The sequence below is a fragment of the Phyllobates terribilis genome, unplaced genomic scaffold (genome assembly GCF_046119375.1).
Source record: "Phyllobates terribilis strain yellow unplaced genomic scaffold, ASM4611937v1 Scaffold_3__8_contigs__length_932513732, whole genome shotgun sequence".
Classification (NCBI taxonomy): domain Eukaryota; kingdom Metazoa; phylum Chordata; class Amphibia; order Anura; family Dendrobatidae; genus Phyllobates; species Phyllobates terribilis.
The window spans coordinates 583336426-583350655 of NW_027362763.1; the positions used below are offsets into that span (position 1 = coordinate 583336426).

The window sequence follows — 14230 nt, forward strand, 5'->3', positions numbered from 1 at the left end:
AGCATCCCCCAGTTTTACCAGGGAACAGTCCTTTATGCGCAGCTTTGTAGGAGCTAGCCGTACCCCACTGCTGCGGGAGGACCAAATTGAAGCCGTTGTCGGATGGATGGCAGCTAACGCATCGACTTCAATTAGTTCCTGATCCTCTCAGGTCCTGAGCACTGAAGAGCACCCATCTGTCTCTTCACCACCTGCCAAATTGCCCAGGCAGTCAGAGAGCCCTGGACAGGAGCCATCTCTACTTCTGTTCTCTGAATCTCTTGGCTTGGAAAGAGGGGGCCAGCCAAGCAGAATTCGAGAATTTGAAGAAGAGGTAGTATGCAGTGATGCGCAACCGTTTTGTCTCTCTGACTCTGAAGAGGCGGGTGGGCCAGTGCCTATGGTCAGCAGCACACCTCAGTACGCATCTGATGATGAGACTCAGGTGCCACTTTCTGGTGCGTACTGTGCTGTCGAGACTACCCAGGAGAAGCAGTTGTTTGAAGAGGGTGGTGTAGATGATGAGGTCCTTGACCCATCATGGCGTGAGGGACAGGAAGGTGGTGGGAGCAGCTCTGAGGAAGAGATTCCCCGAACAGCCCAAAAAGGAGGGAGAGGGAGGGGGCAGACTTGGTTGCCTGTAGCCTCCACTTCGGCACCCATTAGGAGCATGGCTCTTCCAAAATCCAAAGCGGGCGCTCCCAAGACTTGCAGTGCCTGGTCCTTTTTTGACACAGTTGCAGATGACATTTGCTTTGTCAAATGCAAGCTGTGTAATCAGAAGGTGAAAAGAGGGAAAAGGGTCAGCAACCTCAATACCACAAATATGTGGAAACATGTGCGGACCAAGCACGTGGTGGAGTTACAAAAACACACTGAAGACCTAGGCCAACCTACAGCGCCACCTACCACCTCTTCAGCTCGTGTTGTAGCCTCTTCCTCCAGCTCACACACAGCTGGTTCGGCTTCCTCACAGGATCGCCATGGAAGAATCTCTGGCACTGTTGTACAGAGACACAGTGTAATTCCACTCACAGCACCACTTTCCCAGTCATCCTCACACTCCCAGGCCAGTCTACAGCCATCGTTAGCACAGGCATGGGAGAAAAGGCGCCCATACTCGGCAAACCACCCCCGAGCACAGGCTCTGAATGCTGGCATTGCTAAACTACTGGCCCTTGAAATGCTATCATTCAGGCTGGTGGAGACTGACACATTCCGTAACTTTATGGCATTGGCAGTCCCACAATACAACGTGCCCAGCCGATTTTATTTCAGCAGGCAAGCCGTCCCTGCCCTGCAACATCATGTGGAGGGAAAAATTAAACATGCGCTACAAAACGCCGTCAGTAGCAAGGTCCACCTGACCACCGATGCGTGGACCAGTAAGCATGGACAGGGACGATACCTTTCCCTCACTGCCCATTGGGTAAATGTTGTGGAGCCGGGTACAGATCTTGAGAGTGGCGCTGTACTGTTCTGCCAACTCCAAGGATTGCAGGAATCCAGTCTGTACACATTGACTCCTCCTCATACTCCAGTTCCTCTGAATGAGAGCTGCAGGGGCCGTCACGGTCTACCTCCACATCGACCCGTGAACGGTTACCTGTTATGGTGACCAATATGAGCACAGCCGTGGCCAAACGTCAACAGGCCGTATTAAAATTAATTTCTTTGGGGAATCGAAGCCACACAGCGCAGGAGCTCTGGAATGCCATCAAGCAGCAGAGCGACGTGTGGTTTGTGCCAGCGAATCTCCAGCCAGGCATGGTAGTGTGTGACAATGGCCGAAATCTGGTGGCAGCTCTGGGCCTAGGCAACCTCACTCACATTCCATGTCTGGCACATGTGCTCAACTTGGTCGTGCAGAGTTTTTTGAGGGACTATCCGGATCTTGATGCACTGCTTCACAAGGTCCGCATAGAGTGCGCTCACTTGCGGCGTTCCAGCAATGCAAGATCACGCATTGCAGCTCTGCAGCGCCGATTACGTCTTCCGGAACATCGCATCATATGTGACCTACCCACCAGGTGGAATTCAACGTTACATATGTTGGAGAGGTTGTGTGAGCAGCAGGCAGCAGTAATGGAGTACCAGCTGCAGCAGGCGCAAAGAAGTCGCAGTGCGCGCCGTTCACACTTCACCACCACTGAGTGGGCCTCTATGAAGGACATTTGCCACGTTTTGCGTGCCTTCGATTATTCCACGCGGATGGCGAGTGCAGATGATGCACTAGTCAGCATGACTATCCCCCTTATCTGCCTGCTTGAAAAAACACTGCAAGCACTAAGGGACGAGGTTTTGGAAGAGGTGGAGGATGAGGAGTCACAAATGCCATCTGCTTCTCTACAGTCTGCGCAACGTGGTTCCTCACAAAGGCCTAGGCAGGGGACACTTTGTGAGGAGGATGAGGAGGAGTCAATGGATGAGGAAGACATCTGTCCAGAGGAGGGAGGTACACAATGCTCTAGTAGTCAGTATCTAGAGCGAGGGTGGGGTGATGCAGAGCAGGCAGAGATCACGCCTCAAGCAGGGGACAGCGTTTCTTGGCCAGTTGGCAGTCTGCAGCACATGGTTGATTTCATGCTGCAGTGCCTGAGAAACGACCGCCGCATCGCCCACATTCTCAACACGGCTGATTATTGGGTGTCCACCCTCCTAGATCCTCGCTACCGGGACAACTTACAAAGCCTCATAACACCGTTGAACCGGGAGCGTAAAATGCGGGAGTACCAAGACGCACTGGTGCATTCCATCATGTTCTCCATTCCAACCGAGAGCAGTGCTGCTAGTGCTTTACAAAGCAGCTCAGTGCGTCGAGGCAGTGGAGGAAGCTCTGCACAAAGAGGGAGCAGAAGCAGCGCCTCAGCACAAGGCAAGACCAGTATGGCCGAAATGTGGCAAAGTTTTGTGTCCCCGCCGCCACAAATGTCTACACCATCACAGACGGCTCCAGTCAGCAGGAGGCAACGTTTCCGTCAGATGGTGACAGACTACATGTCTTGCCCTCTTAGTGAACTCCCAGACGGCTCTTCTCCCTTCAAGTTTTGGGTCTGTAAGCTAGATACATGGCCAGAGCTAAGTCAGTATGCATTGGAGGTGCTAGCTTGCCCTGCTGCTAGTGTATTATCGGAACGCGTCTTTAGTGCCGCAGGTGGTGTACTAACAGACCATCGCATGGGACTATCCTCCGATAACGTTTACCGGCTTACTTTTCTCAAAATGAACAAGTCCTGGATCTCTCATGAATTTGCCAGTCCTCTTCCAGAATAAATAATTGTTGGCAAAAGTATCCAGGTCTCCTGTTCTGTTCATGTTTCTACCACCTGAACTGTAATCCCTGAGCTCCAACACCGCCAGTTGGCACTCGGAAGTGCCGTCTGCACAGTCAACACTTGCTGCCGTGTCATTGGGGTTCAGTAACGTCAGCTGTTCCCCGGCTGTGTAGACGGCAATTTCTCCTGCTCTGTCCACATTCTCACTACTACAGATTTTAAAGTTGCTCCAATTACACCTCTGGCTCCTCTGTTTTCAGTATTATCCCTGAGCTCCAACACTGCCAGTTGGTGCTCGGAAGTGCCGTCTGCACAGTCAACACTTGCTGCCGTGTTATTGGGGTTCAGTAACATCAGCTGTTCCCCTGCTGTGCGGACGGCAATTTCTCCTGCTCTGTCCACATTCTCACTACTACAGATTTTAAAGTTGCTCCAATTACACCTCTGGCTCCTCTGTTTTCAGTATTATCCCTGAGCTCCAACACCGCCAGTTGGCGCTCGGAAGTGCCGTCTGCACAGTCAACACTTGCTGCCGTGTCATTGGGGTTCAGTAACGTCAGCTGTTCCCCTGCTGTGCGGACGGCAATTTCTCCTGCTCTGTCCACATTCTCACTACTACAGATTTTAGAGTTGCTCCAATTACACCTCTGGCTCCTCTGTTTTCAGTATTATCCCTGAGCTCCAACACCGCCAGTTGGCGCTCGTAAGTGCCGTCTGCACAGTCAACACTTGCTGCCGTGTCATTGGGGTTCAGTAACATCAGCTGTTCCCCTGCTGTGCGGACGGCAATTTCTCCTGCTCTGTCCACATTCTCACTACTACAGATTTTAAAGTTGCTCCAATTACACCTCTGGCTCCTCTGTTTTCAGTATTTACCCTGGGCTCCAATACCGCTAATTGCTGCTCAGAAGTGCCGTCTGCACAGTCAACGTTTGCTCCAGTGTTATTGGGGTTCAGTAACGTCAGCTATTCCCCTGCTGTGTGTCCGGCAAATTCTCCTGCTTTGTCCACATCCACTGTACTACTGATTTAAAACTTGCTCCAATTACACCTCTGGCTCCACTCTGTTTTTAGTATTTACCCTGGGTTCCAGCACCGCCAGCTGGTTCTCGGTAGTTCCATTTGCTCTTGTACTTTCTACTACCCATCCGGGTTCCAGTACCGTCAGCTGGTTCTCGGCAGTGCCTTTGGATTAGGTGCCTCCTTCTCGGTATCCAAGTTCCACCAACGTCTGCTGGTTCTTGGTAGTGCTTTCTGGCACAGGTACCTCCTGCTTAGTAACCGAGTTCCAGTACCGTCAGCTGGTTTTCGGCAGTTCCATTGGCTCTTGTACCTTCTGCTAAACATCCGGGTTCCAGTACCGTCAGCTGGTCCTCGGTAGTTCAATTTGCTCTTGTACCTTCTACTACCCATCCGGGTTCCAGTACCGTCAGCTGGTTCTCGGCAGTGACTTTGGCACGGGTACTCCCTCCTGCCCAGCCTGGTTCCAGCACGCCAGCTGTTTCCGGGTAGTGTCAACGTCACTTTGCCTCCAATGCGTTGTCCTGTCGTGTTGCGGTCGGGTTAGCCGACTCTATGGTGCCTGCAGTTTAGGTGACTCCTATGTGGGCTGCGGGATCTGGCAATGAAGGCTGGTTCCATAGTGCCAATAGGACAAGCACCCCCTGTAGGACTGTGGGTTTTGGTAACTGCGGCCGGCTCGCGGCCTTGAGCTTTTTTTTTACATGGGTACCTTCTGCTACCCATCCGGGTTCCAGTACCATCAGCTGGTTCTCGGCAGTGCCTTTGGATTAGGTGCCTCCTTCTCGGTATCCAAGTTCCACCAACGTCTGCTGGTCCTTGGTAGTGCTTTCTGGCACAGGTACCTCCTGCTTAGTAACCGAGTTCCAGTACCGTCAGCTGGTCTTCGGCAGTTCCATTGGCTCTTGTACCTTCTACTACCCATCCGGGTTCCAGTACCGTCAGCTGGTTCTCGGCAGTGTCTTTGGCACGGGTACTCCCTCCTGCCCAGCCTGGTTCCAGCACGCCAGCTGTTTCCGGGTAGTGTCAACGTCACTTTGCCTCCAATGCGTTGTCCTGTCGTGTTGCGGTCGGGTTAGCCGACTCTATGGTGCCTGCAGTTTAGGTGACTCCTAAGTGGGCTGCGGGATCAGGCAATGAAGGCTGGTTCCATAGTGCCAATAGGACAAGCACCCCCTGTAGGACTGTGGGTTTTGGTAACTGCGGCCGGCTCGCGGCCTTGAACTTTTTTTTACATGGGTACCTTCTGCTACCCATCCGGGTTCCAGTACCGTCAGCTGGTTCTCGGCAGTGCCTTTGGATTAGGTGCCTCCTTCTCGGTATCCAAGTTCCACCAACGTCTGCTGGTCCTTGGTAGTGCTTTCTGGCACAGGTACCTCCTGCTTAGTAACCGAGTTCCAGTACCGTCAGCTGGTCTTCGGCAGTTCCATTGGCTCTTGTACCTTCTGCTACCCATCCGGGTTCCAGTACCGTCAGCTGGTTCTCGGCAGTGACTTTGGCACGGGTACTCCCTCCTGCCCAGCCTGGTTCCAGCACGCCAGCTGTTTCCGGGTAGTGTCAACGTCACTTTGCCTCCAATGCGTTGTCCTGTCGTGTTGCGGTCGGGTTAGCCGACTCTATGGTGCCTGCAGTTTAGGTGACTCTTATGTGGGCTGCGGGATCAGGCAATGAAGGCTGGTTCAGTAGTGCCAATAGGACAAGCACCCCCTGTAGGACTGTGGGTTTTGGTAACTGCGGCCGGCTCGCGGCCTTGAACTTTTTTTTACATGGGTACCTTCTGCTACCCATCCGGGTTCCAGTACCGTCAGCTGGTTCTCGGCAGTGCCTTTGGATTAGGTGCCTCCTTCTCGGTATCCAAGTTCCACCAACGTCTGCTGGTCCTTGGTAGTGCTTTCTGGCACAGGTACCTCCTGCTTAGTAACCGAGTTCCAGTACCGTCAGCTGGTCTTCGGCAGTTCCATTGGCTCTTGTACCTTCTACTACCCATCCGGGTTCCAGTACCGTCAGCTGGTCCTCGGTAGTTCCATTTGCTCTTGTACCTTCTACTACCCATCCGGGTTCCAGTACCGTCAGCTGGTTCTCGGCAGTGACTTTGGCACGGGTACTCCCTCCTGCCCAGCCTGGTTCCAGCACGCCAGCTGTTTCCGGGTAGTGTCAACGTCACTTTGCCTCCAATGCGTTGTCCTGTCGTGTTGCGGTCGGGTTAGCCGACTCTATGGTGCCTGCAGTTTAGGTGACTCCTATGTGGGCTGCGGGATCAGGCAATGAAGGCTGGTTCAGTAGTGCCAATAGGACAAGCACCCCCTGTAGGACTGTGGGTTTTGGTAACTGCGGCCGGCTCGCGGCCTTGAACTTTTTTTTACATGGGTACCTTCTGCTACCCATCCGGGTTCCAGTACCGTCAGCTGGTTCTCGGCAGTGCCTTTGGATTAGGTGCCTCCTTCTCGGTATCCAAGTTCCACCAACGTCTGCTGGTCCTTGGTAGTGCTTTCTGGCACAGGTACCTCCTGCTTAGTAACCGAGTTCCAGTACCGTCAGCTGGTCTTCGGCAGTTCCATTGGCTCTTGTACCTTCTGCTACCCATCCGGGTTCCAGTACCGTCAGCTGGTTCTCGGTAGTTCCTCAGCTTTCTTGTACCTTCTGCTACATTTCCAAGTTCAAGCTTTTTGAAATGGTTCTTGGTAATCACTCTGGATCTCCCTGACGAGGACCCTGAAGACGAGGACCCTGAAGACCAACCCTAAGAAGACGAGGACCCCGAAGACAACGACCCTGAAGACGAGGACCCTGAAGACCACCCCGAAGAAGACGAGGACCCTGAACACCACCCCGAAGAAGACGAGGACCCTGAAGACCACCCCGAAGAAGACGAGGACCCTGAAGACCACCCCGAAGAAGACGAGGACCCCGAAGACGAGGACCCAGAAGACCAACCCGAAGAAGACGAGGACCCCGAAGACCACCCCGAAGAAGACCCTGAAGAAGTTGACCAAGAGGACAAAGAAGAGAAGACAAGCACCAAGATACAGAAGAACAAGAGACAGAAAACCAAGAAGCAGAAATACAAGAAGCTGCAGAACAAAAAGCGGAAGAACATTAAGCATAAGACTAAAAATCAGAGCAAAAGATAATATCTAAATTATAAGCAGAAGATGACTAAGCAGTGTATGGGGGTGAGTCCGTTCCTCCTCGTGGTGCCCCTGGAAAAGACCTGCTGCTGCAGGCCAAACTGAACGCGGACAAATCCTGTTGTAAATCTTTTGTGACGGGCAGAACGAAAGGTGTAATGTCCAACCTTTTATAGATAACAACTACAGGAATGCCTGTCACAAATAAGAATATGATGAAGAAGAAGAATATGAAGAAGATGAAGAAGTAGAATATGAAGAATGTAAAAAAAAAGAATAATACGAAGGTGAAGAAGAAGAAGATGAAGAAGGTGAAGAAGAAGAGGATGAAAAAGATGCTGAGGATGATGAAGGAGAAAGTGTGGGAGAAGTAAAAAAGAAGGTGAAGAGCATGGAAGTAGTGAAACATAAATATCTGACAAAATATAAAAATACTTAACATAGTCAATATTTCCGTAACTCAGAACGTCTTAAAAAAAATATTAATTCCTGCTATTCCATTTGATTGGGCTAAACCTCTATGCCTTTATTGTCTCCCCCACCTCCCCCAATACATTCTACATTATTCTTAGTTGTTTTCCTTCATGTAGAATTAACCTACAAGGAAAGAAAGGGTTTATTTTCATTCCGATATTTCTGTCCCATTGACTTGCATTGGTTTCCGGTATCGGAATCGGCGATATCCGATACTTTTTCGGTATCGGTCCGATCCAATCCGATCTGATATTTCCTGATATCGGAAGGTATCGCTCAACACTACTGGTGACATTCTCTTTCACTTCTTAGGCGTGTTGAAAGGTTAATCTCTACTCACCCTTTAATATTTTCAATATGAAGCCTGGCCCTTTTAAATTTTAGAAACACAACTTCTAATAACCTTTCTAAAAGTTAGTTCACTTTAGGTGCCTTTCTCTAATTAACTGCAATTTTATGATTTAATCTTATATAATTCATTGGATTTAATTCCTTTGTTACCTGATTAATACAGATTCTCCTTTATTTATAGTGGAGTTCCAATAATAAATTTTTGGATTATTCATTGACTTTTATTGTTTATATGGAGCATAGTCATAATTTTTTTGTTAAACATATTTATGTATATTATAAGGCAACCAATATAATTATGGAGATAATGGTTAGTTAAAACGCTGAGTATGAGAGGTGATTTGGTATTATTAGCTGCACTAGTATTTGTATTAGTGCTACAGATATTATTACCATTGTCATTATTGCTGTTAGGATTATTAGTAGTAGTTATAACAGTTTTTGAGCGTTATAATAAAGTGTGGCTCATATTAGTCACATGTTATACAAAGGTGAATAAAGGTTATACGAGTGCGGAATCATTTATAAAAAGGGCAGCTAAGGTCAGTCACATATGATGCCAATATCTGGAGTTAAAACAGGTTACAGCTACATGTAGAAATGTAAAGTCGGGATAATTTCTTCAACAAAGTTGCAGAGACCACTGTAATCCTCATTAGCAGTATCTGTACAAGTTTAGTACACAGTAAGGCTGATGTACCCAAAATATGTTTTTTATCAGCTTTTTACAGGATTGTCAAGTACCGTACATTAAAGTAAATATGTTAGAAGGTTTTTGCTACCTCATCTGAGAGCAGCATGATGTAGGTAAAGAAACCCTGAATTCACAGATGTATCAGTTAGTTTATTGGGTGCATCAGTTGTGACACAATCAGATGAAGAATGCAGCAGAGCTGAGAAAGCTAACCCCACCCTCACCAGGCTCTGTATGTACATAGCCTATAGACAGTGAGCTGCTTATCACTGGAGAGGGTGGAATTTGACTAGCAGGCACACCCTGCTGTAGATGGTGTAGTCCAGACAATGATAAATCACCAGGTGATAAAACCTTAGTAAAAAGTAAACAACAGCACACAGCTTGAAATGTGACACATCGTTGAAATCTGTGTTTTAAACCCTACCTCATGCTGTCCTACGATGACATAGCAAAAACTGCTGACAGATTCCCTTTAACATCCGGATCCTATCCTGCTGTTAAGAACAAACATTCAAAGCGTGGTGAGGATCCTACGCTGGAGTAGGAGAGTGGGGTGGGTGACTACTATCTGGCTTTATTTCACATTACCGGAATCATTTGGAGTTTACTCTTCTAAATCCACGTCAGCTATGCTACGCAAGTCACAGCATGTTAAAGGAACTCCATAAGGCAAAATACATTCACATTCTAGCACTACAAAGCTACAGCAATGGAAATTTACATATATAATTTAAAGTGTTAGAACCAAATTTAGAAGTTATTCCCCAGCAATCAGGAATCTATTCCCTAGAGGATAAACTTCTACATTGGTACAAACCCATAAAATATTAAATTACAACCCATTACTAACCTTGCACCAAGAAATCAGTGCTTCTGAAAAGACAGTGAAATCCTCTTAGCAAAGATTTTGTTGTTCCCTAAAAACAGAAGAAACATTAAATAAATTTTGGAGTTTATAATTGGTTATCAACTTAGGCTAAATTTTTATAGTTTGCATCAACTTTTCAACCCATCACCAAAATGAATATAATTAAAAGGCATAAATAACAACGCATGATAAAATAATGACAAAACTAATGGAGACCAGGCCCGGATTGGGCATTTTCCCCACTGGGCAAATTCTTGCTGGACTGCAGTGCTCCAGGTACAGGGATTGCAGCTGGCCCCGGTTTTATGGCTTGTGGCCCTTTAATTTTTATTAATAGAAAGAGTGAATGCGGGTGCCTGCCTACATGTGCTCAATATTCAGTACACTGCAGCGGTTTTACAGTGTGCCACTGTTAGCTTCAGGCCTCAGGAGAACTTTCTTTGTGGGTGGTGTCTGCTCTCTCACTCCGTTACTTCAAACAGCAGCAGGCACCGGGCATACTGTGCACCAGGCTTGGTGAGTTACCAACATTAAAAGCTCCAGTCAGGGTCTTCTATGTGGTGTATAAATACCTACTTCAGTGTATCCTATACAGTGTATATACACGGGCCCCTGTGTATCCAAAGTGTATATACAACATTCTCAGTGTATCCTATATGGTTTATATACACCAGCCCCTGTGAATCCAATGTGTATACAGTACAGACCAAAAGTTTGGACACACCTTCTCATTTAAAGATTTTTCTGTATTTTCATGACTATGAAAATTGTACATTCACACTGAAGGCATCAAAACTATGAATTACCACATGTGGAATTATATACTTAACAAAAAAGTGTGAAACAACTGAAAATATGTCTTATATTCTAGGTTCTTCAAAGTAGCCACCTTTTGCCTTGATGACTGCTTTGCACACTCTTGGCATTCTCTTGATGAGCTTCAAGAGGTAGTCACCGGAAATGGTCTTCCAACAATCTTGAAGGAGTTCCCAGAGATGCTTAGCACTTGTTGGCCCTTTTGCCTTCACTCTGTGGTCCAGCTCACCCCAAATCATCTCTATTGGGTTCAGGTCTGGTGACTGTGGAGGCCAGGTCATCTGGCGTAGCACCCCATCACTCTCCTCCTTGGTCAAATAGCCCTTACACAGCCTGGAGGTGTGTTTGGGGTCATTGTCCTGTTGAAAAATAAATGATGGTCCAACTAAACGCAAACCGGATGGAATAGCATGCCGCTGCAAGATGCTGTGGTAGCCATGCTGGTTCAGTATACCTTCAATTTTGAATAAATCCCCAACAGTGTCACCAGCAAAGCACCCCCACACCATCACACCTCCTCCTCCATGCTTCACGGTGGGAACCAGGCATGTAGAGTCAATCCGTTCACCTTTTCTGCGTCGCACAAAGACACAGTGGTTGGAACCAAAGATCTCAAATTTGGACTCATCAGACCAAAGCACAGATTTCCACTGGTCTAATGTCCATTCCTTGTATTCTTTAGCCCAAACAAGTATCTCCTGCTTGTTGCCTGCCCTTAGCAGTGGTTTCCTAGCAGCTATTTTACCATGAAGGCCTGCTGCACAAAGTCTCCTCTTAACAGTTGTTGAAGAGATGTGTCTGCTGCTAGAACTCTGTGGGGCATTGACCTAGTCTCTAATCTGAGCTACTATTAACCTGCGATTTCTGAGGCTGGTGACTCGGATAAACTTATCCTCAGAAGCAGAGGTGACAATTCGTCTTCCTTTCCTGGGGCGGTCCTCATGTGAGCCAGTTTCTTTGTAGCGCTTGATGGTTTTTGCAACTGCACTTGGGGACACTTTCAAAGTTTGCCCAATTTTTCGCACTGACTTACCTTCATTTCTTAAAGTAATGATGGCCACTCGTTTTTCTTTACTTAACTGCTTTTTTCCTGCCATAATACAAATTCTAACAGTCTATTCAGTAGGACTATCAGCTGTGTATCCACCAGACTTCTGCACAACACAACTGATGGTCCCAACCCCATTTATAAGGCAAGAAATCCCACTTATTAAACCTGACAGGGCACACCTGTGAAGTGAAAACCATTTCCGGTGACTACCTCTTGAAGCTCATCAAGAGAATGGAAAGAGTGTGCAAAGCAGTCATCAAAGCAAAAGGTGGCTACTTTGAAGAACCAAGAATATAAGACATATTTTCAGTTGTTTCACACTTTTTTGTTAACCGTCCACTTAGGAAGTAACACTGATTCACAATCAATTTCACATGCTGTTGTGCAAATGGAATAGATGTGGAGGGGCCGTAGGAGGGCAACCCAGCAGCAGGACCGCTACCTCCGCCTTTGTGCAAGGAGGAACACTGCCAGAGCCCTGCAAAATGACCTCAAGCATGCCACAAATGTGCATGTGTCTGCACAAACGGTTAGAAACCGACTCCATGAGGGTCGTATGAGGGCCCGACGTCCACAGATGGGGGTTGTGCTCACAGCCCAACAACGCGCAGGACGCTTGGCATTTGCTACAGAACACCAGGATAGGCAAAGTCGCCACTGGCGCCCCGTGCTCTTCACAGATGAAAGCAGGTTCACATTGAGCACATGTGGCAGTCTGGAGACGCAGTGGAGAGCGATCTGCTGCCTGCAACATCCTTCAGCATGACCGGTTTGGCAGTGGGTCAGTAATGGTGTGGGGTGGCATTTCTTTGGAGGGCCGCACAGCCCTCCATGTGCACGCCAGAGGTAGCCTAACTGCCATTAGGAACCGAGATGAGATCCTCAGACCCCTTGTGAGACCATATGCTGGTGTGGTTGGCCCTGGGTTTCTCCTAATGCAGGACAATGCAAGACTTCATGTGGCTGGAGTGTGTCAGAAGTTCCTGCAAGATGAAGGCATTGAAGCTATGGACTGGCCCGCCCGTTCCCCAGACCTGAATCCTATTGAGCACATCTGGGACATCATGTCTAGCTCCATCCACCAGCGTCACGTTGCACCACAGGCTGTCCAGGAGTTGGCGGATGCTTTAGTCCAGGTCTGGGAGCAGATCCCACAGGAGACCATCCGCAACCTCATCAGGAGCATGCCCAGGTGTTGTAGGGAGGTTATACAGGCACATGGAGGCCACACACAATACTCAGCCTTATCAGGATCATGCCCAGGCGTTGTAGGGAGGTCATACAGGCACGTGGAGGCCACACACAATACTGAGCCTCATCAGGAGCATGCCCAGGCATTGTAGGGAGGTCATACAGGCACGTGAAGGCCACACACAATACTGAGCCTCATTTTGACTTGTTTTAAGGACATTACATCAAAGTTTGATCAGCCTGCAGTTTGATTTCTATTGATGATTTTTGTGTGATTTTGATGTCAGCACATTCAACTTTGTACAGAACAAAGTATTCAATGAGTATTCAATGAGAATATTTCATTCATTCAGATCTAGGTTGGGTAATTTGAGTGTTCCCTTTATTTTTTTGAGCAGTGTATATGTATATATATATATATATATATATATATATATATATATATATATATATATATATAATATATAATATATATATATAAACACACACATAGTGGTGTAAAGGAGTGTTTGTCCCCTTTTTCCTGATTTCTTATTCTTTTGCATTTTTGTCACACTTAAACGTTTCAGATAGATAACAAAACATATTTAATTAGCCAAAGATAAAGTGGCTGGCCGACCAAAATTACCCCAAAAGCGCAGCGATGACTCATCCAAGAGGTCACAAAAGACCCCACAACAACATGAAAAGAACTGCAGGCCTCAATTCTCACTTGCCTCAGTTAAGGTCAATGTTTATGACTCCATCATAAGAAAGACACTGGGCAAAAAGAACATGAAGGCTTGTCTCAGTTTTGTCAGAAAACATCTTGATGATCGCCAAGACATTTGGAAGAATAGTCTGTGGACTGGCGAGACTAAAGTTGAACTTTTTTCAAGGTTTATGTCCCATTACATCTGGCATAGAAGTAATACAGCAATTCAGAAAAGGAACATCATACCAACAGTAAAATATGGTAGTGGTAGTGATGGTTTGGGGCAGTTTTGCCGCTTCAGAACCTGGAAGACTTTTTGTGGTAAATGGAACCATTAATTCTGCTCTCTACCAAAATATCCTGAAGGAGAATGTCGTGACCTCAAGCTGAAGCGCACTTGGGTTATGCAGCAGGACAATGATCCAAAACACACGGGCAAGTCCACCTCTGAATGGCTTAAGAAAAACAAAATTAAGACGTTGGAGTGGCCTAGTCAAAGTCCTGACCTTAATCCGATTGAGATGCTGTGGCATGACCTTAAAAGGCGGTTCATGCTCAGAAACCCTCCAATGTGGCTTTATTACAACAATTTTGCAAATTAGAGTGGGTCAAAATTTCTCCAGAGCGTTGTAAAAGACTCATTGCCAGTTATCACAAATGCTTGATTGCAGTTTCTGCTGCTAAGG

The 14230-nt window shown here is 47.4% G+C and overlaps 1 protein-coding gene across 1 annotated transcript in view; it reads right to left on the reverse strand.

The window, feature by feature from the left end:
• LYST (lysosomal trafficking regulator) overlaps positions 1–14230 on the reverse strand; it is a 789135-nt gene that overhangs the window by 610611 nt on the left and 164294 nt on the right. Inside the window, exon 9 of the mRNA XM_073671457.1 lies at positions 9775–9841. Coding sequence (XP_073527558.1) covers positions 9775–9841 — 67 coding nt within the window. The remainder of the gene's footprint in view (positions 1–9774; positions 9842–14230) is intronic.